Source organism: Balaenoptera acutorostrata, chromosome 20 (genome assembly GCF_949987535.1).
Source record: "Balaenoptera acutorostrata chromosome 20, mBalAcu1.1, whole genome shotgun sequence".
NCBI classification, from domain to species: Eukaryota; Metazoa; Chordata; class Mammalia; order Artiodactyla; family Balaenopteridae; genus Balaenoptera; species Balaenoptera acutorostrata.
In genome coordinates this window covers 54,796,285-54,824,244 of record NC_080083.1, presented here as the reverse complement: position 1 = coordinate 54,824,244, position 27,960 = coordinate 54,796,285, and the positions used below count along the sequence as shown (strand labels likewise).

At 42.8% G+C, this 27,960-nt stretch overlaps 1 protein-coding gene across 6 annotated transcripts in view; it reads left to right on the top strand.

The window, feature by feature from the left end:
• Window positions 1-27,960, top strand: part of TNRC6C (trinucleotide repeat containing adaptor 6C) — a 131,068-nt gene that overhangs the window by 47,510 nt on the left and 55,598 nt on the right. For all 6 annotated transcript variants that reach the window (XM_057536011.1, XM_057536014.1, XM_057536010.1 and 3 more), the window contains exons 3-4: window positions 420-441; window positions 23,524-23,850. In XM_057536011.1, coding sequence (XP_057391994.1) covers window positions 420-441; window positions 23,524-23,850 — 349 coding nt within the window. The remainder of the gene's footprint in view (window positions 1-419; window positions 442-23,523; window positions 23,851-27,960) is intronic.

Here is a 27,960-nt window from a genome sequence, read left to right as displayed (position 1 = left end):
GCTTTGGCAAGTGTTCTTTTACAACTTGTTCTAGTAAATATTAAAATTTAAAGTACTACTGTAAATCTTATGGTCATGCTTGAATTTTAGGGCATTTAATGTACCAAGTTATGCCATTTGTATTGTTCTTGCCTGGTTTAATGCATCTTATGGTTAAAACTGTATACGTTTTAGTTTGTATTAAAATACAGAGCTTAAATGAGCTTCCAGATAGATTTTTTTGCCTTTAGATCAATATTGGCACATAATTAATAGAATGTAGACAATTATACATTTTTCCCAGTAGTAAATTTTAATAAGGTAACTGGGCAAAAACTTATTTTTAAAGTTTCCAATATTAAAGTCTGCTTATAAACTTTCATATGGATGTGTACATTCTACACATTATTCCTAAAGAGTTTCTGATTTTTTTTTTTCAGGCTGCTGATCAAAAAACCAAAGGTAAGTTTACTTTATTTTGGGGGGATACATTTTATGACAGTACCGAAGTTTATGATGATGACTTTTTTTTTAAATTGGTGGTTAAAAACAAAAAATCTCACCCTGCCTTTGAATCTGCTTCTTACTATTCCCTGTGAAATTCCTCATTTATCACTGGTTTTACATCTGCATTTAATTGGCATATGCTTAATCTAAAATGCCTAAAGAATGTTATATTACCTTTCTAAACAATGCTTTATAATTTTCCTTTGGTTTGATTTCCACCAATCAAGGATTAAGCTGATAAAGTTGGTCCAATTTGAGTAAGAACAACCAAAGGATATTGAATTTTTTTAAAGCTTCCAATTTCTCTTTGCCAACTATTTATAATAAAAAGAGGTATATTCTTTCTATATTCTTCCCTTTTTGCTTAATAATGTGTGAAAGGTTTCTTTTTTATTTTCCAAGTCCAGAATTGGCGTATGGTTGTCTTAGTGGGTGTGGGTGGGAACGTACGTGGTTCCCACAGGAACCTGGGCATCTCTGTGTGACGTGCTGGGGGACAAGCAGAGGGAAGCCGCGCTCGGAGCCTCCTCACTTCATACTTGATGTGTTCAGGGACTGTCCGGTGCTGGGAAGCACACGCTCAGGACTCGCACAGACCGTCTCTGTTTAATTTGGGGCGAGGCACTTCACATCTTTAAGCCTTGGGTATCTCGTATTTACAGTGAGAAGGGTAAGGGGTGAATGATTCCCACCTCATAGAGCTATCTTATGACTATATGAGATCCACACGGACAAGGCTTGGTGCCTGGCACAGAGCTGGTGCTCACTAGAGGTTGCCTGTGATTAATTGTAAGTTTTATTTCTGTTGGACTGTCACATATCATTGTAGACACAGAGACATGCTCTGCAGAGGCTTGTGTCTCAGGCAGCGCCACAGCGAAGGCTCCACTTTTGTTTGACATTTATAGTTTTCAAAGTAGAGTTTATGTTATCTCATTTGAACTTCATAATTGAGCAGGGCAGGTGTTAATTGACAATGAAGAAACTGAGGCCGATAGTGTGACTTACGTGGCTTGCTCTTGGCCTCGAGTTAGTGTAAGGACAGGCCTCGAGGGAGCCCGGGCGTCTGGCCCCAGCGCAGGCGGCCGCAGAGCTTCCAGAGCAGAGCCACGGTAAGAGATGGATTTCATGTAAAAGAATATTTAAAGATAGCATAGTTTTCAAAAAGGATGTTTTTCTCTCTTACACTCTCAGTGGTAGTGTGAATTTACAAAACACTTGTCAGAAGGGCCCAAAGGGCTGTGGTACGTGGTTGTTTTGAAATTATGATCTTGAATGAGAAATAATGGATTCTTAACATTGTCATTTAAAAGTATAGAATTATTGCTCTGAATCATCCATTTCCTTTTTTTTTTTTTAACATTTTGAGAAGTTTTTACAACCTGATTCAGTACCAGCAGTGTTCTGTTGTCACTGTCATAATAATTATTTTCTCTTGAAACAGTAACAAATTGCTTATGATTGTATAGCAATCATGAATTACATTGTCCTGCCACCTTACACAGAGTTATTATTTTCTATTACTGTTCTGATGAGTATTTTCATTGCTGACTTCAAACCCTCCTGGGTTTTTATCTTTTCCTTTTATCTTCTCTAAAATACCGCTCCCTTGGATACAATTTGTCAGTAACTGTACTAACTATAACTAGCCTCGGAACATAATGATGATTATTAACGTCCTTCTAAACAATGAAAAAATGCTTTTTGAATTATAAATAATCTAATAGCGCTGCTAGGTAATTCATTAATAAATATTAGCAGCACCAAGGTCTAACTTTTTCTCAGACTCTCCATTATTACTGGTTCCAGTCAAAATTAACTGCCTGCAAGATGGTGGTTCTGAATTTCCAACTGGACATGTGTGTTAAATAACACAAGCTGGGCCTGACCGAACGTTGAGATATATTGTAGGAATAGTATGAGTGCTCACACAGAGCAGTAGGTCCGCTTTTCTAACCTTCTGGCATTTGCGAGTCTTTCCCCTACTCTATTCTGTGCAGCCAGAAGGGCAGGGCCAGGTTTGCCCTGCGCGCTCTCACACGCCCAGCTCCTTGCTCTGTGTGCGCAGTCAGGAGGCCTGAGACCGGCACCCTCATCAGCAGCTGCTTTCAGACAGACCCTGTACATGTATTAGTTCCAGTTGTTGTTGGCACTGTCTGCAGTGTCCACACGAGTAAACTGAAGCTCTGAGAGTTTGCCCAATGCCCCCAAGACTGTATAGCTAGTGAACAGCAGGGCTGATGTGCCCAGAAGCTTCCTGAACTTACGGCATCCAGGAAGGGCACACGACAGACATTCATTAAGCATTTACTGTATCTCAGTACCTACCATGCTTCAAAACAATCCTGTATCGGGAAAGGGATGCTCAGAGAGGTATGGTAACTTAGATAAGGTCACAGAGCTAGTGATAGCAGAGCTGGGTCAGTCCTGCCTCTGATTCCCGAGCCAGGTCTCTGACTTCCTGGACAGATGTGATGACCCACTTCAGAACCACAAGAAGCCGGAGAACCCTGCTCTCACCACAGGGCAGCACCCAGAAGTCTCAGGGCCCTGAGTTGTTAGAATGTAGGAAAGAGTTTAGCAATTTGAGTGAGTCCAGGAGTTGAATACTCTTAAGAGAGAGGCTACAGTTATAAATAAGGTTATATAATACACTGAATCAATTAACATAGTAGAAGTTTGAATTGATTTTATTTTGATAATTAGATAACTAGACCATATCAATTAGTAACTTCCTTGCTCTGCAGTATTACACATGGCATAAATAGTAGTATTAGTAAAGCAGTGCCTCCACTATTTAGCATTATATTTGACTTAATTTTCTCAATAACTGAAACTTAACTTCTTTAAATTTTGATTTATTTTAAACATTTTCAGGGAACTCTTTATGTTATACACATACATATATTATACCTTTCTGCTTTCTCCTAGAGAATAACTAGCCTAATCCATTCTTGATAGATGAGTCTTCATTATAGCATTAATTATGCTTAAAAAGTTTTTTATATCTGGCTATAACCATTGAACTTGAACTATGAATCTTCATTTAAGAGACATATGGAGAACTGAATCTCACTGGAAATTTTTTCATTAGCTTAATCTAATATATAGCATGCTTCTCCTCCCCTACTCCAATCTGAAAACCAGGTGCTAGAAATTCTGCTTTACAAAATTACAAGTAAAATTAAATTTAGTACCTGTTTTTTCAAATCCTGACTTGCGATTTTTTTGTTAAGGTCATTTTCTTTTTGTTTTAAGATTCAGGCAAGCGAGTCGGTTTGTTTGAAACACTGTGCTGCCAGCATTTGTGCCCAGCATCCACCCTGATGTCAGGGGGGGAGCTGCATTTTCTCTGCTTAGTTAAGCCCTGGAGATTTTTATGCAAATAGTGGATTCACCCTCACCTTTCACCAGTTTCCTCCTCCTTCTGTACCCCTGAGTATCCTGCACTCGTAGGAATCTGAGTATGTTTCTGTGGCTGGAACTCTTTTCCTTCAGTGCTTTCTAGTCTTGGGTGGGGTTGTTTCAATCATCCTTTCTGTATTTTTCCTCCTGTGATGAAAAATGTAAGTAACAATATTCTCATTGTCTAAAAAGAAGTTAAAGTTCACGAGAAATCCCTCCATCTTGAGATATTTAGCAGTTAACATTTTGTTGACCATCCTTGAAAGCATCTCTTTATGAATACATAAATATGCATTTTATATGGACTCTCTGCTGCTTCCCCTAATTAAACACTTCCCCATCCCTTGCGCCTCAAGGAGCTGCACTAAGCAACTTGAAAACCTCTGTATAAGCCTATTCAGAAACAAAACAGTCCTTAGTAAATTCTTCTAAACATTGTCTTTGCATTGGTGACCAATGAAAGAGCCAGCTGAACACAATGCCTTAGTGAGACCCTAGATGTTCTCATAGTTAGGGGGAAGAGGAATCAGATATAATCCTGTTTCGAAACACCATTGACTTGTGTATTGTATCCCTGCTGTGGAGTAGCTAGTGTCTAAGTGTTGGACACTTTATAATGGGTTTTGCTTTGGTAATCAGTAATCTCTGTGCTTTATTTGAGGCATTGCCCTTAATTTGGGCAGAGAAAATAATAGCTTTACATGTGATGTGATGACCTTATGAGCATAAATTTTCCGTATTGTCTTCTGGGTTTTTTCATGGATTTACAGGGGTTTTTTAGGATTAACTATAATATTTATAAATATGAAGAGAATTTAATTTAGTGGTTTTAGCCAGATTTTCTCAAGTTCATAAAATAGAAAGATAAGTTTTCATACAAAAAGCTCAAAGTTAATTATATCATGTATAAAAGTGAATATTTTGATGCCCCAACATGGCTCAAACTTCATATGATTAATGATTCATGGTTTTGAGTCATATACTTTTAAAAATTCATACATTTTAATTAGTTTCCTAATCTTGCTTGAAAGGACTATAATTTAAGTTTTGTAATCCAGGTATTCAGCTTCTCCATGCATTCAGTTTCTAATTGTTAATTTTAAGCAAACTTTTGTATGCTTTTGTTAATGTAAATCAGTTGAAAGCATATTCTTTCAGTAGCCTTATGTTGAGTGATAAGGGCTTGGGGGGGTCACTGTGCTGTACTGCTATTAAGGCTCATTCTAGACATACATACATGTATATATATATATGTATATATTTACATATATATACATATATATATATATATATTTTTTTTTTTTTTTTTTTGGCCGTGCTGTGCAGCTTGTGGGATCTTAGTTCCCTGACCAGGGATTGAACCTGCACCCTCGGCAGTGAAAGCGTGGAGTCTCAACCATTGGACCACCAGGGAATTCCCTAAACATATATTTATAAAGCTTTCCCTCAACATGAGTGAAAAAAGTGAGAATTGATGTTTAAAACATGCCTTCCCAATTTCATAGTCAGATATAGATAAAAACAAACAGAAATGAACCCAGATTTCTGCACCTCACCAATTAGGTGGCACTTTTCTTTAGCTGAGGCAGTTGATTGCTGTTTGCTCAGTCCTTCAGGGGTCTCAACACAATAATCAGCAGTTAGTATTTATAAAGCAGCAGATCTGTGTTTTCCTGAGTTATACTGTGTAATAAAATTGGCCAGGTTCCTTGAATTTACATGTATTCACGTTCACATCCACATAACCAAAGCAAACGTTATTTTGAGTATATGAGTTAACCCTTAAAAGCAGCATCTAAAAATCTAGTCAGCGTGCTTAGCACAATATTTTCTATAAAATATGGCATTTTAATTGCCTGTCTACAAGATTAATAAAATCTTAGAGCTTGAAGGATCCTTAGAGATTATCCAATTCCTGTTAGATGGGACATGAGATTCAAAGAGGTTAAATGATTTGTACAAGTTTTGACAGCTAGTTAGTAGCAGAACTAAAACTAGAACCCTCATCTTCTGGTTGTCAGTTATATATTTTTCCCGCTATCATGTGAAGGGACTGGAGACGTAGATGTTGTTTATGTATCATCAGTACTGTGTGAGTTCCTTTTAAGAAGTAACTTAGGATATTTTCAAATAAGACTGGAAGAAATTCCTAAGAGATTTGTTATATGAGGGATCTTTATGGGCTGGTATCTTATAGGATTTTAAATATTATCTATGTCATTCTTTAACCACATTGCTCTCTGCTTAAAGGAATTATTTAATTTTATTATTAAATCCCTAGGGAAGGAAGATATAATAAATGCATGAATATTTTTTCCATGGGAACAAAAGAAAGTAATTAAGATGTGGTATTTTTCCCCTAAATATGTAGACAATTTAAAAGGATAAAAATTTATTGGAAAAAAAACCTAAGGAAATATATATATATATATTCTTTCTTGATCAAATTTTAGAGGAAAGGAAGTAAACCCAGTGATAATTTATCTGTTGTCTGTTCCAAGCCCCTTTAACTGCATCTTCTGGATAGGTCTCAGGTGAAGTCCACATCTCTATTTAGCATAGCTTCACTGAAGTGTTAAACATAATCATGATCTCCAGGCATAAAGTTATAGTTTATAGCTCTAAAGGAAGCTGGCAGTCTGCTTTCTGAGAAATCATTTGTTTGCCCAGATTGCTTTCTTTTCTTTGTTTTTTTTTGTAAGAGCTTTACTGGGTTATAGTTGACATACAATAAACTGCATGTATTTAAAGAGAACAGTTTAATAAATGTTGGCATGGGCACACCTGTGAAACCATCCCTGAAATCAAGACAGCATCCATCACCCCTGAAAGTACCCCTGTGCCCCTTCCCAACCCAACTCTCCTACCCCTCCGTCCCCTCGCCAGTCTCTGGGCAAACACTGATCTACTTTCTGTCACTACAGAAGGTCTTCTAGACTGTTCCGTAAACGGCATCGTACAGTATGCACCCTTGGCCGCTTTCACTCAGCCTGATAACACTTGTGAGAGTCGTCCCTGTTGTTGCGTGTATCAGGAGATCATTCCTTTTTATTCCATTCTGAGTAGTATTCCATTGTTTGGATTTTTCACATGTTTATCCATTCGTCTGTTCATGGACATTTGAGTTGTTTTCAGTTTTTAGCAATGATGAATAAAGTGCCTATGAACATTCATGTACAAATCTCTATGTGGAGATATATATATACTTTCATTTTTCTTTGGTAAATCTGTGGGAGTAGAACGGCCAGATCTTATGATAGATGGATGTTTAACTTTTCAAGAAACTGCAGAACTTTTCCACAGTGATTGTCCCATTTCACAGTTCTTTGCATCCTCATCAACACTTGGAAAGTCAGTCTTCATAATTTTAGCCTTTCTAATAGATGTGGAAGGAATCTCCTTGTGGTTTTGATTTGCATTTCCCTAATGGCTAATGATGTTGAACATTACTTTTATGTGCTTTTTTGCCATCTGCGTATCTTCTTTGGTGGATGTGTATTCAAATATTTTGCCACTGCTTCCTGAGTTATTTGCTTTCTGACTCCAGATTGGTTTCTAATATTAAATTGGCCCCTAGACTCGGCCGGAAAGTCTCATCACTGCAGCTTAGTTTTCTGCATGCCTCAGTCATTTCCCTTTCTTTCTGTGCCTGCAGTTATTTGTATGATAGTTATGCACTTTCCATTGTGATCACATTTCATCTAGTTTTAACATACTAAAGATTGCATTAATAAATTAGCTAATTAGTCACATTTTATCACCTAGAGTTGTCAAGTTAGTTCACTAATTAATTTAATAAATAGTTTATAAATACCTATCAGACAGCAGAGATAAGTTCTCTGTTCTCAAAGAGATATATTAATGGGAAGAGTTGGCTGTATTAGCAAATGGATATATAAGCAAGTGAATGCAATAAAATGTTCTGGGTGTTGTGATTTATTTATCCCACATCTTCTACCTGAAGGGATTTAAGTTACATTCATTTGATCATCTTTTCATCCTATATTTATATTTCTATGAGAAAAGATAACCTGTTTTTAAAAATAAGTGAGAAAACTGGGGGAAAGGACAGTACTGATTGAGAGTGAGATAAATGCATGCTGGAGCTGGGCCGCTCTTCCCATTGACCCCTAACTTAGCTGTGGAGACAAGGACGAGGAGGGATGCCTTATGCCAGTCATCCCAAACCCATCCATCAGGTGTGAGCCTACCCTATGAAAAAGGAGAGTCATTGGAGAGTTCTGAGTCAGGGAGTGACATCATGAGATTTATGTTTTAGAAAGATCACCGAAAGCACCAGATTGAAGGTGGATTAAACAGTTGGAGAGAGAGCTGGAGTCAGCGGGTGCAGTGAGACCGCTGCACAGTTCAGCCTGCAGATGCTAAGCTGATGGGTGAGGGTAGGGAGGAGGGCTCATGTTGACAGAGTGGGCAGAGCCCAGAGGCCAACCGGGCCGCTCACCATCTGATCCAGCAGATATTTATTAAACACCTACTATTTGCCTTGCGCTGTGCTGTTCACTGTGGGGAGAAAAAGATTTAAAAAATAGATGTAGGGGCTTCGCTGGTGGTGCAGTGGTTAAGAATCCTCCTGCCAATGCAGGGGACACGGGTTCGAGCCCTGGTCCAGGAAGATCCCACATGCCGTGGAGGAACAAAGCCTGTGCGCCACAACTACTGAGCCTGCGTTCTGGGGCCCGCGAGCCACAACTACTGAAGCCCGCACGCCACAATTACTGAAGCCTGCGCGCCTAGAGCCCATGCTCTGCAACAAGAGAAGCCACCGCAATGAGAAACCCGTGCACCGCAACGAAGAGTAGCCCCTGCTTGCCGCAACTAGAGAAAGCCCACGTGCAGCAACGAAGACCCAACACAGCCAAAACTAAATAAAATAAAATAAAAAATAAATAAATAAATTTATTAAAAAAACAAATAGATATATTTCCCACTCTCCTGGAACTTAGAGTCTTATGGGGAACGGACATAAACATCAGTCACACAGTCACAATGCTATAGGTATCGTTACCAACTGCCGTGAAGGAGAGGAGCATTGATGAATGAGAGCACAGAACACAGGAGCCTGGACTAGGCTGGGATTAGGGAAGGCAACTGAGTGCTGCTTCAATTGAGATCTGAAGGATGACGAGAACCTGGGCCCGGGAGAGTGGAGAGAGGGCGAAGGGCTCCCACGTACAGAGGGAGCAGCGCTTGCAAAGGCTGGCTGGCTGGACCCTAAACAAACAAAAGCCATCAGGGCCTAGGAGCCATCAGCAAGGGGGAGAGAGTGGTGTGAGATGAGGCGAAAGTGGTAGATGGAGACCAGGGCGTGATAGAGGTGGAACATTCCTTTTCCTAAGAACAGTAAGGAGGCTTTTCAAAATAAATTAGCAATATGGGCAGTTTCCCTCCCCATCCCCTGCCTTCTCTGACTAAATGTTGGAGAAACTTGGGCTCCCTCTTCTGGCAGGATGTAGGATTCTGCACTTTGTGGGGGAAAAACATCTCAGGATTATTGCTATTCCATGATTTATTTATTTTATTGAAGTGTAGTTGATTTACAGTGTTTCAGGTGTACAGCAGAATGATTCAGTTATACATATTTTTTTTCTTTTTCAGATTATTTTCCATTGTAGGTTATTACAAGATATTGAATATAGTTCCCTATGCTATACAGTAGGACCTTGTTGTTTATCTATTTTACATTTGGGTTTTTCCATAAGACAGTACAGAAAAACCCAAACAAACTTTTTGGCCAACCCAGTATATAGTGGTTTGTATCTGCTAATACCAAGCTCCTAATTTATCCCTCCCCCACCCCCTTTCCCCTTTGGTAACTGTAAGTTTGTTGTCTATGTGTGTCTGTTTCTGTTTTGTAAATAAGTTCATTTCCACAATTTATTAATTTATTAAGACACAGGCACACAGCCCTCCTGCACAAGGCAATATACATGTCCTGGGAGAACACTGGAACACTGGTGAGACATAATCCCACTTAAAACCTCTGTTTCATGAGATTTCGGATTTGCTGTTTGCTTCCAGAGCTTATTCAGCTCCGGATGATTCTGCGTGTAGAGAGAAGAGGTCAGACATAGAAGCTGTACACTCACTGGACTTTCTTTACCCTTCACGTCTGTCCAGTGTGTCACCTCTTTGGGGAGTATTTCAGTTGATGGTCCGTATTGACAAGGTTATAGTAAAGCCAATATATGTTAATGCTGTATTGGCTACTTGGCTTTAACATATGCTGTGATCAAAATTTTCGATTTTGATTTTCTAAATCAGCTAGCCGATGTTTAAAAGAACCTAGAAACATTTGCCGGTGTGACAAGTAATACATTTTCTTAGAGTAGAAGAATCCAAGGACCAAAACAAGGTAACCTTTTTTTTTTCAATTTATTTATTTATTTATTTTATTTATATTTTTGGCTGCGTTGGGTCTTCGTTGCTGTGCGCAGGCTTTCTCTAGTTGCGGTGAGCGGGGGCTACTCTTTGTTGCGGTGTGCGGGCTTCTCATTGCAGTGGCTTCTCTTGTTGCGGAGCACGGTCTCTAGGCACATGGGCTTCAGTAGTTGTGGCTCTCGGGCTCTAGAGCACAGGCTCAGTAGTTGTGGCACATGGGCTTAGTTGCTCCGTGGCATGTGGGATCTCCCGGACCAGGGCTCGAACCTGTGTCCCCTGCATTGGTAGGCAGATTCTTAACCACTGCGCCACCAGGGAAGTCCCTAAGGTAACCTTTTAATGAAATGATTCTTATTGTTAGTAGCCTTTATTAAAATAATTTTACTGTAACATATTATCCAGTCTGATACATTAAGAGTAGCGTTTAATTTAATTTAATACCTTTCAGAGAGGTAACTATAATCCATTAGAATAGAAAATAACTCTGAACAGCATTTCTCATTAGCAGCAGACACGAAGTTAATGTAGTTAGTAGCTAATGAATTTGTGCTCATTTGAGTTGGACTCTAAAAGTTGCTATGGTGACAGATCAGCCAGAAGCCATCAACAGAACAAACAGAAGGCCACCGCTTTGTACCCCACCGGGTCTGTGATAAACACAGCAGATGGACCAATGCTCATAGCTGTCTTCTCCTTGCATCTCTGTTGTTCTAAGGGAACGTCTCGCTACAATGTTTGTTGCTGTAGAGGTTGCAGAAGTAATTGTAATAATGAAAATATTCCTCGGAATCACTGATTATTTCAGCACAGGAGAATAGTTCTCTTTCATAGTCACATTTTGCAAACAGTTAACATATACATTTCGGTAAATTTAAATTTTTAAGAAACTCTGAATCTTGGAGTATATATTCTGAAATGGCTAGAATTAATGCATGATTTTAAAATATTTTTCCTTTTTTGTCATTGTGTGGTGTCCTATGCATAAGAGAAATTCTGTGCTTTATCATATAAAAACATCTGTTTCTTAAGTTCTAAGATGCCATCAATTATAGGGCATACCATTGATTTAATAATGTCTTATTGATGGAGTTGGAGGGTGAATAAGGAAAATATGTTAAATTTATACACCAATTGTAGAAGCATCCAGATTTCAGAAATAAGACGTATTGAAATGTGTAGGTTAAAACGTCCCTTTAGGTTAACATTTACCTATAAAAACTTACTTTTAAAATATACTTCTATAACCCGTTGCATGCCTGCTTGTCAGCATACTTTAGGCTAATGGAGGTAACCTCTGAGAGTCTAATCCAGGTGTACGTAGGTAAGTCCCGTTACAGTAAATGCCATTAGTTGAATATCTAGCTCATACCATATACTGTGATACCGTCTAGGTGAATGAAAGATTTAAATGTCCTACTTGCTAAAAAAAAAAAAAAAAATCTGTGCTCTTAACCAGAGCTGAATTGAAAGGTATAGAAACCACTGTAGCTATTTTAAGCAGAAATGAGTTTAAGTACAGGGAATTGGGTGCTTATAAAATCAGTGAGGGGGTGGTGCCCTAGGCTGGGAGGCAGATATGACTCCCCAAAGGGTCCTCCAGAAGAGCTGCTCCCTGGGGAAGAGTCAGGAGGCCCCGCTGGCACTGCTGGCTTCAAGAGCACAGTGTCACTGCTGCAGCCCAGCCGTCAGGAAGCTGCCACTAGCGTTGCCTCTCCCCACCACCAAGACAGTGATAGGAACCGGGACCCCATGCGGAGACCTCCACCACCTCCAGGGCTGTGCTTACACTTGGAGCTGGCGCAACGGACGGAGCGCCTGGTCACTGCCAGATCCCTCGCGCACATGCCTCCTTGCAGCTGTGAACCGACCCCTGCGGGGCCTGCCGCTGGTGTGCCTGTCGCTGGTGTGCCTGTCGGGGAGCAGGCACCTTTGATTGCTGCTCTGTAAGGCTTTTAAAAGGCTGGGATGGCTGTTCATTAATAACATTTGTATAGTACTTCACACTTTTCAAACCGTGGGAATGAGAGACCCAAATTAACGGGAGACGTCTAGGGCCAGACTGGAGATCTAGTGCTCCGATGATCCTGGGTGCAACCGTCATTGTCTGTCCCAAGTTGTCGCCTGGCCTAACCTCTTTGAGTGTTGCCTCCCTTCTTCCCTTGTTTACTTCATCATCTGCAGTTCATTTAATGTACATTGGTTTTTGTTTTTAATCAGCCTAAAATACTTCCCATTGCTTCTGAGAGGAGGAGGATTATTAAGACTGACAAAAATTCTTTGTTTGACCAAACCTTTCTCAGGCTCCTGGACCTTCTCTTAGGCCAATCTCTGCACCTCCCTGTAAAAATCTAGTTTTAGCAAGAGCCACACTGGGTTGCTTTAACCAGGTTCCTTCCTTGTCCTCCACCATCGCCCAGGTGATGTCTGACGACCACCCCACCCCGACCCCGCCCCCGCCCGCCTGCAGCAAGAATCCTGTTAGGTTGGTTTAGCCAGAACGCCCCCTCACCCCTGATGCTTCGTCTTAGTATTTTCCATCCACTGACACCCTCACCCCCTGCTCCTTAGCTCTCAGTTCCCACTTGCCCATGCTATATTCCGAGTTGAGCCCAATCTCTCTCCCACACTGTAAAATCCCATTACAGTGGTCCCGTTGTGATGGTCCTGAATCAACTCTGCTTTACCATCTTCAATAAGTGTCATTGAATTTTTTCTGTAACATAAACACTTATCATGCACTCGCTATGTGCCTGACACTATCCTAAACGACTCTTTACATATATTAATGTTCACTCCTCACAGAACCCTCTCAGTGAGGTATTGTTACCCTCACTGCATCCTCCACTTACCTACGTTTCTACAAGTGGCACCACTGAGGGGCAGAGAGTTAAGTGACTTGCCCAGGGTCACCAGCCAGTAAGTGGCAGAGCTGAGATTTAAATAGATGAGTCTATGCCCATAGCCACTACACTGCATCTGAAGAGAAGAAGCACATGGGAATGATAAACTCCAAAGTGCGCATGGCCACCGTCTCCTGGGGGGAGGTGGAGTATGAAGCCGGGGAGGGGGAGAGAAGAGCCTTTGGTGGAATTGGCAACATTTTCTTTCTTAAGCTGGAGATTGGGTCCATGGAGGTTTGTTGACTATTTGGTCTTTATGCCTTTCTGTACATCTTAAATATTTCCAAATAAATTTTTTTTTTTACAAAGAATGTCTTGTAGTATGACTTGGGTAATAAGATGGAAACACCTCAACACACTGGGCACCCCACCCTCCCCTGCTCTGTGAAGTTTCTGATAAGCAGCACAAGGTACCTCATAGCGGGAACCAAACCTCCCAAGTTTATAGAACAAGACAATGAGGGTGCTGCTGCCCTGGGCCGTGGCTGCCGGGAAGGTGCTGTCGGGCAGGACCACCTGGCTCTGGAGCCTGCACAGACGGGTTCTTGATCAAGGTCACCTGCTTGTTGAGTTTAAACAGCCAGTGGTGGTCGCAACATCCTGGACTCTCTGTGAGTTTGTAATCAGAGGAGCCTGTCCCCAGAGAACTTCTGCCCGAAACCGGAGGCTCCAGACTTGTCAGTGTGCTGCAGCCGGGACAGGAGCACCACGGGGTCGCCCTCCACGGGCTGCCCCGAGTGCTCTTCCAGCCGCCGGCCAAGTGATGGGGTCCAGAATCTTTACAAAGTCCCCGCCTGCCTCTCCAGCCTTGTGTCCAGCAGCTCTTCCCTTGGGCACTAAGCTCCAGCCACACCAGCCTTGTTTCAGACCTTGAAAGCACGGAAGCCCTTTCCCATTTCAAGACTCTCCTATGCCCTGTCCCAGCTGGTGGGAGTGAGCTCGCAGACGCGCTCCACCCAGCCGACAGTTTTCCAGGCCCAGCTTAGCTGTCACTTCCTCAGAGGAGCTTTCTCTGAGTCCCTAACCTAAGCTAGGTTCTTTTATCCTATCACTTTTATCATGTTTGTGGCAACTTGTAATTGTATATTTGTGGAATCATTTTTAAGATAGTATCTCTTACTAGACTATAAACTACAAGGACGGGAACCGTATCTATTTATTTTCCTCAACACACCCAGTGCCTGGCACAAAATAGGCGCTCATTACATATTTCCTAAATAAGTAAATAGAGGATAAATGAGGATACTGACACATGTGGGGCGTGAAAATGATAGGCAGATAACATGAGAAAAGTCAGCTTGAGCCCTTAGTTACCCTGCCCAGCTTTCCTCGTTTTTCACAGCACTTAGCACATTCTGATGACTACTTATCTTTTTTTTTTTTTTTGGGGGGGGGGGATTTGGCTAATTCCCAGCCCTTGCTTTCAGACTTTTTTTTTTAAATATATTTATTTATTTTTGGCTGTGTTGGGTCTTCGTTGCGGTGCGTGGGCTTCTCATTGCGGTGGCTTCTCTTGTTGCGGAGCACAGGCTCTAGGCACACGGGCTTCAGTAGTTGCAGCACGCAGGCTCAGTAGTTGTGTCTCATGGGCTCTAGAGCACAGGCTCTGTAGTTGTGGCACGCGGGCTTAGTTGCTCAATGGCATGTGGGATCTTCCCGGACCAGGGCTCGAACCCGTGTCCCCTGCATTGACAGGCGGATTCTTAACCACTGCGCCACCAGGGAGGTCCAGACTACTTATCTTAAATGCATCATGTTCATTGTCGTTTTCCCCTGCTGAGAGGTGAGCGGAGGGGGTGAGGAGGTGGGAGTCTGCCTTTTTTGTTCACTGGAAGGCCGCAGCACCTGGAGCTGGGCTGTAGAAAGGCTTCGTGTGTGTGAGTGAGTGAGTAGCATCGATCTCAGGAGCCTAGAGTCCCAGCCAGAGATTGAGAGAAGGGGCTGGGTATCAGGATTTAGAAGAGGTAGGGAAAGTTTGAAAGTTACTATAAGGGACTTTGGGCAGGCCACGTTAGATTATAAGAGGAACGATAGCAGCAGTAGGAGCTTGGAATAGCATAAGTGGGTACAGAACTCGTCTCTTTCTGAGCCTGCAGTTTTAGGCAGTCTGGAAACCAGACCGAAGGTTGGGATGGTACAGAGGTGTGGATAGCATAGTGGAAGGAAGGCCAGGGGGTCTGGGGGGTGGGGGGCGTCCAGATGGCAGTTTTGGGGCTTGGGCCATGTAAAATGGCTAGAGAAGCAGAAGAGAGAACGGGGTAGTCCAGAGTAGAATAAAAGTTAAGGTGGCTGGGTCAGGAAGGGCAGAGCCTTCTGTCTTGGTCTCCTAGAGATGGCAAGGTGTAGTACAAAAGTTTGAAAGGAGATCCTTCCTGAAGTCACCCAGAGACCTGAAGGGACAGTCTAAACTTCCTGCCCATACTGTGGCCTGTTGTTTTGGAAAAGCAATGGTAGGAATTTATAAACTATTTGGACCCTGGTGTGACAATGTCCCCTGAAATTTTTAACTGAAAGCAGAAAATTGTTTCTTGGAAAGAAAATTGTTGAAAGGACTTGCTTTCTTATATAAGGATTTAACATCTTACCTTTTCGCCAGCAGGTGTCACTCTCATTTAAAAGAAAAAAGTAAAGGTTTATTAAAGAAAGGAACCAAAGTGTCCAGCTTGCTGGAAGTTCTTTATTAGCTATGTAGTTATTCACTGGCTGCTATTCTCATTTCTTCTAAATAAAACAGATCATTTGTTGACGATCCATATGAATCAAGCTAAAATTCCCATTGCCTTACTGTGTTCTATGGTGTGAAAATAGTGATGTGTCAGGTCGACTGGTTTGTGAGACTCTCATTGAGGTATCACCTTAGATCCGGGTCTGTTTGAGAAGAGGAGTGTCAGAATTGCTTTGATACCCTAGCCTAGTTCTTTGGGCAGCGATAGGTTGAGAAATTTGGATCTGAAGAGAGTATGGATAGTCAAAACTGACCATTTGATTTATCTGTATTCTAAGAATAGATCCAGATTTTAAGATTCTCTATTTCTCAGTTGAGATTGTTAGTTGCCTGCTAGTTTCAAAGATCTGAAAAATACTAGCTTAAAGGTTTATCACTATCTCATGTAAAAGAGGCCAGAGGTGCAGCTTGGCAGGGTCAGAATTCTTGGTTCCCTCTCCCTCGTCCCTCTGCTGAGTGACGCTTCTTTTCCTTTTCCTCAGCATCCAGGGTGACCCCACCCCCCAGACCACCAGCCATAACACTAGTATCTCAGGCAGCTGGAAATGCAACCATGAGAGTGAGTGTGTGGGTAAATTGGGAATACTGTGCTTGCTCTGTATTCTGGGCCCTTGGTCTCGCTTGCTACTTTGCAAATATCTAGTGACATTTTTCTGTTTGTGAGATAAGGTGCTAGTACTTCAGTTGGTACAGAGTTGTAAGGGAAAATCTCTCACCCGAAAAGGCTTGTGATCTACCACGATTGATGGTCCTTTATGAAAGCAGTTATTTAAATTTAACATATTTCTTAGAAGCCAACTCAAACTTTAACTCCTTTAAGAAGACAGTGCTATTTCTAGACCAGCGCTATTCAATAGAAATAGAATTCAGGCCACAAATGTGAGCCACATAAGGAACTTTAAATATTCTAGTAGCAACATTTTAAAACTAAAACAGGTGAGATTACTTTTAATATTTTTAATTCAATATATTCAAAATTTTATCATTTCAATACATCAATATAAAAATTAATGAGATTTTTGTGTACTCTTTGAAATGCAGTGTGTATGTATTTACAGCACATCTCAGTTCAGACATCAAGTGCTCAGTAGCCATATGTGGTTAGTGGCTACCATGTTGGGCAGTACATGGTTATCTTTCCTCTAAGTGACCAACTTCCAGTCTATACCGCATGCTTCTGTGTCTTGTAACTTTTATTTCCCCTGTTGATTGTTGGTTCACTTAGGTGAGAAACCCCTTATGCTTCAGTGCCTTCCTACAACAATCAGCACCATCCTGGGCGCAGACCAGGAAATCCTGTTTGGCCTTTGGGTACTTTGAGTTTGAAGGGTGACAGCTTCCAAGCATCACCGTCCAGTACACAACTGAAGATCAAGGCTGAACTAGAGCTGGGGGCAATATAGAACAGACAGTATTTGGGTGTCAGCCTAGAGATGATGGTCATAATCGTGAACCTGGATGGCCTCTCCAGAGAGTCCAGGGCAGAGGAATGAGGCCAGAGATTGGAAGTCTGCTTCTTGCTTCTGGTCAGAGGGCCAGCAGAGCAAATAGGAAGAAGAAGAGGTGCGCAGCTCACCCAGTCTGTGTTGACAGTGTAACAGAGAGTGCGTTGTGTTCTCGCAGCTCAGTGCTAGGCTATATTAAATGCACCTGGGTTTCTAAGAGAGTGATCAAATAATCTCTTCAACTTAAAGTGTTCCCTTTGTTTTCTTGAGTAATAGCATCATGTCACCCTTCATTCAGTAATCATAAAGAGGGTGAGCCTCACAATTGGAGAGGAGACATGAAACTAATTAGTTAGTTATTCTTATTCTTATTTATCTATTAAAACAAAACAACGCCCGCAGAAGACTTTGGCATACATTACTTAGATTTTTCCCCTAAAAGATTTATGTGTCTGATGCTTAGTCTAATAGTACAAGAAGTTTCTAGTCCCTACACCAGGAGCTGGTCATACTTTTCCTGTGAAGGGCCAGATAGTAAGTATTTTAGACTTTGTAGGCCATATATATATGGTCTCTGTGACATATTCTTCATTGTTTTTTCCCTACCTTTTAAAAATGAAAGAAACATTTAGTTCACCTGCTGGCTCCTGCCCTAATCAGCAGTTATTCACGCGGAAAGGGAAGACTGGCCTAGAGTACTTTCACTCTTAGAATGAGGCTATCTTATAGACACAGATGTAGAAAACAAACATATGGAAACCAAGGGCGGAAAGCGGGGTGGGGGGCTGGTGGTGGTGGGATGAGTTGGGAGATTGGGATTGACATATATACACTAATATGTATAAAATAGATAACTGTTAAGAACCTGCTGCATTAAAAAAAATAAAATAAAATTCAAAAAAAAAGAGGCTATCTTAGGTATAAAAAGGACTACACATAATGCATCAGGCAGATAACACAAGGAAAATTGAGTATTTCATACCAAATAACTTAGAACTGGTTGTTTAGATTCAAAACTAGTAACTGATAACATTCATTTATTTCTTCATTTCTGTATCATGAATTCCTTTTCCTCTAAAAGTTTTGAAGAAAAATAGCCCTGAATTTGTCCTTTGATATTTGTGAAAAGATAACAGCCGTGTCATGGAAGACGAGTCCTGACAGCAGCTGTCATCTTGGTTAGCAGACTTGGGCCGAGGGGGTCTGTGTGGATGAGGGTAGGACGCGGTGATTTCTTAGGCTCAGTGTGGGTTCTTTGCTTCCGAGTCCTTGCCAGTTGTTTCCTCCAGGTTTTGAGTTCAGGTAGGTTTTCTTCGTTTCCAGCCTTTGAACAGGCAGGATGACGGGTGGAAGCGCCTTGCCTGGTAGTAGCTGGCCAGCCGATGTTGGTTACTACAAAAGAGAAACAGGGTTTTGTAACAAGGGCAGGTAGAGCTCTCTGTATTTGCTAATGGTTCTCTTGCTTCCTTCCTCCCTCTCCTCTTCCTCCTTTTCTTCTTCTGCTTCTTTTGAATTTTGTAGTAAAAGGAAAGAACCAATTGCATTCAGACTCTGAGCTTCCTAAGAAGCAACTGCAAGGTCTAGAATAAAACCTTTGGGCCAGATACATTAAAATGTGCAGTTAAGTGAATTGATATGCTGATTACATGTTTTTAAATAAATTTAGTGGTTCTAAGTTTCCCAGACAAATGTACCTCTACTCTGCTCTCAATTTCATTTGCAAAGTCCTAATGGAAAGTGAGAGAGACATCAAGTTTGCTTCTCTGCTTTTCATTTTTTGTCTTTTTAGTGAATAGACTTTATTTTTTAGAGCAGTTTTAGGTTTACAGAAAGACTGGGCAGAAAATAAAGAGTTCCCGTATATTCCATCTCTCCACCCCCAACCCACCCTCAGTGTCTCCTATTATTAATATCTTGCCTTGGTGTGGTGCATTTGTTACAATTGATGAACCAGTATTGATACATTATTATTAACTGAAGTCCAAAGTTTACCTGTGCCTTCACTCTTTGTGTTGTACAGTTGATGGGTTTTGACAAATGCCTAATGTCGTGTATCCAATCTCACAGTATCACAGTGTCACTGCCCTAAAAGGCTCCTGCGCTCTGCCTGCTCGTCCCTCCCTCTCCCCCAAGCCCCTCTCAACCACTGAGTGCCTTATGGTCTCTGTAGTTCTGCCTTTTCCAGAATGTTATAGGAATCATAGAGCATGTAGCCTTTCCAAACTGGCTTCTTTTACCTAATAAAATGCATTTAATGTTCCTCCATTTCTTTTTATGGATTGATAACTCATTTCTTTTAACACTAATATTCCGTTGTATGGATGTACCACGGTCTGTTTATCCTCTCACGTATAGAAGGACATCTTGGTTGCTTCCAGTTTTTGGCAATTATGAATAAAACTGCTGTAAACATTCCTGTAGAGGTTTGTGTGTGTGGACATAAGTTTTCCACTCATTTAGGTAAATACTTAGAAACTTCTGCTACTTTAATTAGCTAAAGGCCAATATCAGGAAAAAGTATATTTGAAGGCCCCTGTACATTTAAAAATCAACCTATAGGGGCTTCCCTGGTGGTCCAGTGGTTAAGACACTGTGCTTCCACTGCAGGGAGTGTGGGTTAGATCCCTGGTCAGGGAACTAGGATCCTGCATGCCGCACGACGTGGCCAAAAATTTAAAAAAGAAAAAAGAAAAAAAAGGAAGCCTTAAAAATCAACCTATAATAGGTTTTATCACTTTCTTTAAAAAAAAAAAAAAAAAAAAGATGTAATGGGTGTTCATCTAAGCAACATACAATGCTGAATCCATTGGGAAACACCGAAACTGGCCTAGGAGAGTCAGGGAAGGTTCTGAGGGGAAGTGACATTTAATTTGGTATTTAAAGAATGACTAGGAATTACCATGTTTTATTGAATCTGAGATATGATCAATTGTTTTATGCATTATTTTGTGCACCACTTAGAAAAAAAGCATTGCCTTTTAAACTGATACAACATCAATTATAAGATGCATCTCAGTTTGAGAGATGTTGAAATGCGGAAATATGTTGCTTTAGGACTGATGATACATGGAGGTTAGACAGAAGAGGGGGCACAATGGCCCAGAAGCAGGAAGTTCAGCATCGTGAAGTTAGAGGGGGCTGGAAAACTGGGCATTAGGACAGCTAACTGCTAGGACCTTGGACTTTATCCTAAGGGCCATAGGAATCTGTGAAGCCTTCTAAACCAGGGAGGCGATCTGCATCTCAGAAGGATCACGCTGGCCACAGTGGATGATGGATTGGAAACAGGCTCTGGTCATGGCAAAAGGAATGGAAATTGTGGAGTAGTTTGAGGGCTACTTAGGGGAGACATTTAGGAGCTAGAAATGTCAATGTTTGGTGATTGGTTGGATGTAGGTTTGGGGAGATAGGGGGAGTAATCAAGGATGGAACCCGGGTTTCTGACTTGGAGCCATTTGCCGGGAGAACGACGGGAAGACTCAGAAGAAGAATGAGTCGAGAAAGCTGATGAGTGTTTGGGACATGTTGACATTGAGGTGCCCGTAAGACTTCTATGTAGGTATCTAATAGCCATCCAGGTCTCAGACCAGGACCACAGGGTTGATAAATGAAGCGTTGTGAGTAGATTAGATGACCCAGGATTAGTGTCTGCAGCAGAACCTTAAAGAGGCAGAAGAAGCAGCCTGTCATTGGTGAGCAGAAAAGAGCGGCTGGAGAGGTCAGAGGAAATCCAAGAAAGGACTTCCAGTGTCGTGGAGGCCCAGGAAGAGAGGCTCAGGACAGCCACAGCAGTCCCCGCCAGTACAGACGACTGAGAGGGCAAGCAGAGGAAGCTCAGGGGGGCATAGGGTTTCAGCGTCAAGGAGGAGGAGGAGGGTGAGAGGAGCTGGATGAGAGGCACACAGCAGGCGAGGAAGCAGGACCAGAAGCGTGATGGAGGAGAGGAGAAGGAGACAAGTCGGGAGGGGGACGTGGGTCGAGAAGAGCAGCAGCGCCGCTGTCTGGAGAGAGCAGAGGTGTGGGCATGTTTAAGAGCTGACCAGGAGGAGCTGGTGGCAGGATGGCCACATCCTGGCCTGCTTACCGGTTGCAAATGTCTCTCCTCCACTCCACACGCGAACTCGGTGGCCGGACTTCTCTTCTCTTGTACACTCAGCGATGTCCACCTACTAAGCCCTGGAAGAAAAAATATAAATATTTGTAAAACAAAGAATTAATCGAAGACCCAGTCTTCAACTTTGAGCCTTTATATCTGCTCTGGAGAATGTCATGAGTTGAAGATCCAGGACACACAAAGTCCCTGAGACGGGATCCAGAGCTGTGGAGGCAGCCGTCTTGTGGTGCCTCTCTGACACCATAGACAGTGAGGTGCCCCAGTATTTCATGTGCCGCTGAGAAAGGGATGCGCCGTCGATGGTAAGACACATGGCGATGCCGGTGATTTTAACATGTGAAGAAATGTGAGTCTTGGAATTGGTGAAATATAATACTAGCCTTGGATAGGAGTAACAGAAGTGTGGGGCAGAGAACAGTGTGATGTGTATTGTAGGAGCAGAAACCTGGTTTTTGCCTGCTGGTCTTTATTTCTTTGGAGAATAAGGTCCAGTTTATCTTCTGGGGATGGGAGATAAAGGCATTATCACTGGAGGGTGGAAGGTCTTTGAATGAGTCATTGACAGCAGTGGAACCAGGCAGACCCAGGAAATCATAGGCTGGTCAGGAAGCACTGAGCGTGTCCTGAGGTTAGGGCCCAGGAGTTCACAGTGATGCCAAACTGCACGGCTCTGCTTTCTTGAGGGACTTCGCAGTCCGAGTCCGGGGTGGAGAGAGTGGACAGTGCCAGTGGCTTCATCCAGAATTGAGGGTTTGCCAGGCAGGGTGACAGAAAAACTGGGCAGCGGCCTCGCGGATACTGACTGTGTACAATGGGGTCGCGGGGTCGACAGCAGAACCCATTGCGGGAGGTGAGAAATGCAGGCTGCTCGCAAGGGATAATAAAAGGCAAACAGTGTCGACTGGAAAGGTTTTTATAATGCTACTTATGCAAACAAGATATACAGAGAACTAGGTATAAACTCGTTTTGCACATAGCTTTTACTCAACTCTGAAATCAAAGACATATATAAATTAAGTCGAAAAAAATTTTTTTCAAATAACAGGGTAACATAATATTCTGGATATTAATGTTTCAAATTCAAGATGGAAATGAACTTGAGGCTCAGATCCTTTGGCACTTGACAGGCCTGTGCTCCGGCTCCAGGTAGCGGCGGAGGGCTCAGCCCTGCAGGCCCAGCACCCTGGGTGGGGCTCACGCTGGTCAGAGCCAGGGTCACCACTCAGATCACCTTTTGCATTTGGCATGCTCACTAGCAGGACTGTCACTCAACTCTCCTGGTCCTTTTTTATGTTTACATTGCTGTGAAACCTTTGTTTATGCAGCATACTCTGATAGCATTTTGGCTTTCACCTAATGCATCATTTGCAAATTAGCCCACCTGCATTCTTTTCCAATAAATCTGAGAGGAGTGTAGTGGTGCTATAGATACCATCACCACAAATGCCTTAATTATTCAGATAACCCAGAATGCATATATATATATATATATATATATATATATATATATATATTTATATATATATATATTTATATATATATATATATTTTTTTTAGATTGTCTTCAGAATTAAAACAAATATATATATAAATTCATGGACATCTAATGATCCCTTAAATTTGAGAAACACAGACTGAGAGCAGTGGTTCTCAAAGTTGGGCCCAGGACCCGGGGCATCACCCTCACCTGGGAAGTTATCAGAAATGCAGATTTGCAGTCTCCCCTCCCTTCCAACCAAGTGAATTCCCCAGGCGGGGCCTAGGAATCAGGCCTTTAACCTGACTCCAGCTCAAGCTGAAGAGCTGCTGCTCTAACCCAGTGTGATCACCTGTCTTATAGATGAGGAAACTGGCCAAGAGCACAGCTCAGGATCGAGGTTCATTTATAGGACAACTGGGTCTCAAGCCTGGAACTCTGGGCTTTGGTGCAGTTCGATTCCAAAGCTCTCCATTGTCATTTCTTTCTCAGTTTTTGGTTTTGTTTTCTTTGGTTTGGGTTGAAGGAGGTGATACTAAAGTGTTGGGGTCTTTTCCTTTTGTTCCTTCTAGTGCCAGAACCTACTAAGACCTGTTCAAGCCAGCCCCAACCTGCCGGGACCAGTACCAGTACTTCCACCAGCACTCTCTCCAGCAGCAGCAATGGCAAACGTGCGTCTGCCGGCGGCCAGCAGCCAGCTGCATCCCGTTACCTGCCTCGCGAGGTGCCTCCACGCTTCCGCCAGCAAGAACAGAAGCAGCTGTTAAAGAGAGGTCAGCCACTGCCCACGGGGGCTCTGGCCAGCGTGAGCCCCGCCCAGGGTGCTGGGCCTGCAGGGCTGAGCCCTCCGCCGCTACCTGGAGCCGGAGCACAGCCGCACCCCAGCAAGCCCCAGCCAGGTAAACCGCACAGAACCCGGCGTTCTTTCTATCTGAGAAACTGGTTTGCTACTTTCAACTTGCTGCCCAGAAATAGAAATGGACATATTGTGATCCATGTTTACTATACACTTAGTAAAGCTTGCTAGCTAGATGATAGATTGATTCATTTCAATTAGATTTTAAGATTTACTTCTGGTTCCCCCTACTTATTTATATTGTTCCTCATACACTTTCAGATGGCATTAGCTACTTCAGCTAAGTTTGTTGCTCACCAGAAACCAAAGGTCTATGTCAGTACATATAAATCTGTCAAGGCAGATGCTTTAGAACCCTGCAGTGAACACTTCTAAATAAAACCCTTTTCCCTCAGGTTACTAGGATATCTCATGACTGCACACATACTTTCTGTGCAGGGAGGTAATAGCATTTTATGGGGAGCGGTGTTTCTGAGTAACTTATTCAAGCATCCTGAGGCAACCCTGCCTGCTGTCTCCCGTGCTCGGCCCCTGCGGTGTCTGGGGCTCTACGCCGCCCGCTGCTTGTTGTGTCCTTGCCTGCAGTTCAACGCCAACTTTCTCTGGGCTCCCAAGAGAGCTCGCCACTTGCTCATTAGCTTTCCAGCTTCCAGAATGTCAGCATCTCTCATCTCCTCTCTCTCCTGTTCCCATCTTCTTGACCTCATGGATTTACACTTTTAAAAATTTCTTTACTGGAGTTTTAGGGAAATTTTTGGAAGAGAGCAAAGTACATGTGTTCGACTGCCATGAATCTCTTATTTTCTTAAATCTTTACGTTTCAAGTAATTTAACTAACAATTGGCAGTGGTTCTAGCTTGGAAAGCGTATTTGCTGATGGTAGTGAAATTCAGGTCTGTAATTAGAGAGTCAGGGAGGCTTCTTGTGTTAGATTAGAATTTAAAAGAAACATGTCACAATTCATATTAATATTTGTTTTCCTTCATGTGCTGCCTTTTTATATGGGGAATAATTCCAGCATGACATAGAAGTATTTATAGCAGAATTTCTCAAAACCATGACTTTGTGGTTTTATTTGGAACAAATATTTTTAGACAGCTTTGCCATGTCTCTTCAAATAGTCTTTACTTTCATCTGCTAAATTCCTGGTAGAGGGGATGTAGGTCAGTGATTTTCAGCAAAAAGCTAGGAAGAAAAGAAATGATCAAATATATTCATTGAGTATAATCCCATCTGCTTAACTGCAACCAGTTTATAGTCAAACATATGGTTACTTTCCACACTGAAATATGGTTCTCCGACCAGTCTTAACAGAGACGAAGACTGTATAGTCAGAGCTGTATAGCTTGGGGTATTGATTTAAGACGCTTATATAGAAAAACTGAAAAAGAAGGGTAACAGCCCTGCTTTTTTCTGGGCTTATCTCATTGTTGTAAGATTAGTTGGCAGTCTTGCATCAGTGTTCTCACCAAATGCGAGAGGTGCAAGATGTTACTGGTATCTTCTTAGATAAGTAGAAAGTAATCAAGAAATTGATTCAGTAAAATTTTATATGAAAGTAATATTCTTTAATAAAATATTTGGCTTTGTAATTATAATAACCTTCTCTAGAAAGTTATTCCTAGTTGTTTGTACTTTTTAAAATATATACATTGAAGACTAAATCATCATTTTATACATCAAAACATCTTGAGAAATGGAATCAATCTATATATTTATATTAATAAAATAAGAAATGATTGATTTTTTTGGCTCCCAAGCAAAAGTCTTTGTTTTACACCAATTTCATCTCTTCACCAGCAGTCTCTGGTATCACAGCTTCAGCGGTCCCCTCGGAAACCTGTCCTGGTTTCCTAGTTCCTAATGCAGTCTCCGTCTCTCTGCCTGGCTCAGTGCCCTTCCCAGCCTTGTCCAGCCAGCATGTTTCCTTCTGTCCCCAGGTCCTGCTTTCCGTTCTGATGGGGATTGTTTCCGTATGGCTTCACAAATAGGCCACACTCAGTGTTGCCTTTCCCAGCACGTGCACATACCTGATCGCCCTGCCCCTTTCTGTCTGCAAATCACAGTCACCCACCCTCCGTGAAGCCCCTTGAGTATTTCTGTCCTCAAGCTCCTCTTGAAGCTGTAGGATACTCCATTGGTCCGCAACATGCACCTTCACACGCGCTGTACACTGTGTAACCTGTATTGTATCCTAAAAGGACAGTGTCTGAACCTCCTCTGTGTGACTAGTTGAGCAAAGTGAAAGGAACTCTGAACTGAAGGGGAAGTCCTGGCAGCCGGCACTGGTTATGCCACAGCCAGTACTTCCATTTCTCACCTAAAATGAGGCTTCTAAGGTCCTTCCCCTGGAATCTCCAACTCAAACCCGCTTCCAAAGAGCTCGCTTGATTTTGTCAATGCAAAGCATTGCTGGGACGCCATCCCGTGTCCTAGTGGAATCAGCACAGGGACCTAGGTTGGCGTCCTCGGGCACGGAGGCAGTGTGGCAGCGTGGTCGAGAGACAGGCCCGATTCGTTTTCCAGACCCATGACCGCTGTGTGACCTTGTCACTTAGCCAATTGGCAAAAATTTTAACTGATAAGTGTATATAGTCGTATATAAGTGTAGTGATTCACCCTATTAAGCTTCCAGAAAAATGTTATTTTCTATTCAGACTATGTTTTTGCCAACCTGCAGTACAACTCCAGCTTGAAACACTTGAGAGCTTTTATCTTTTTTAAAAAAGGAAAAACTCTTTCTCGCTGCGCTTAAGGCAGAACAATGTATTGTTTTGGTGGCTGCTTTGTACATTCATAAACTGAGGTTTTGATTAATACGCGGTAGTGTTTGCTACTTAGATCTTTTGTAGGTAGAAGCAGGAAAGTAAGAAGTTGGACACGTGCCAATTTACATATGGGGCTCATTTAGAAAATTATAGCTAGTGTTGGTATGCCGAACGTTTAGTGGGTGTTCAGGAAAAGCGGGAAAGAGGAAGGAACGGAACACAAAGGAGTAGGAAAGGGCAGCGGTTTATTTGCATGCAGCCAATGGGCAACGCGCCCTTACTCTTTTGGCAGACTTTCAAAAAACAGAGGAAAAGTGGCTCTGGTGCTGCTGTAACTGGGTCCTGAAGTGAAAATGGTTGTGACAATTGAACGAATTTTAAGAGGCAGGAAGATCGGTTTAGTGTCAGCTGCAATTAGATAATCAAAGCTTTCAAATCCTCTCCGAGGATGCCTCCCCCCGCCCCTCCCGTTGGAGGGGGTGATCGGCTCCCTCCCGGGAAGGGAAGGGCAACGCCAGCTCCTGCCCCGCGGGCGCCTGCAGGTCGCCGGGCGCAGCCCGCACGGAGCCTCCCGGTGGCGACAGCCGGCGGCCCGGGGCGCGCGGCGACAGGGTGGAGCTGGGAACCCGCGCCGCCCTAGATGCGGGCGCCCGGGCGTCCGGCGCGCAAGGTAGCGTGTCCAGGGGGTGGGCGGCCCCTCTCCGCAGGTACTTTCGCCCCCGCGGCCCGCCGAGCCGCGGAAACAGCCGACACGGAGCAGACAGCAGCTGCTTCTCCCGGGCCTCGGACGGGGCGCGAGGGGCGCGCAGACGACGCGTAAGATGGCGCCCCCGCCGCGGCGCGCGGAGCTGCTCCGGGCCCCGCGCCGCCGCCCCTGCCGCCCCGCTCGGCGGTGCTTGTCACAGGGTCTGACCCCGGAGGAAGCAGCCTCGTTTTCCTGCCGTTCTGAAGAAAAACAAGGCAATAAGCATTTTCTTTTGGACACTTTAATTATTGTTTTCAGTAAACCTTTCACTCGGTTCTGCATTTCATAATCCCTTGCATTGATAGAAGTTGACGGAGGAGATGCCTCGGAGTCTGTCCAGTGACGGAATTCTGAACTCAGAGCACTTTCTCCACAAGACTTTTACGCACACTCAAGGCAGTGGAGAGGGAGGTGGCTTCGGTTCTCCAAAGCTGAAAACGGTGGTTACGTTGATCCCGCCCCTTGAAACCGAGGAATGCGTGTTATCAGTAAGCGGAACACTCATGTGTTTTCAACTATGGAAGGCATTTGGAATGACTTTATAATTTATTATTCTGTCCTTTCGGTTAAAAGGACTGCGGTGAGAAAGAATGGACTAAGTACTGTTTGTCAGTGTTAGCAATAATTAAGCATCTTCTGA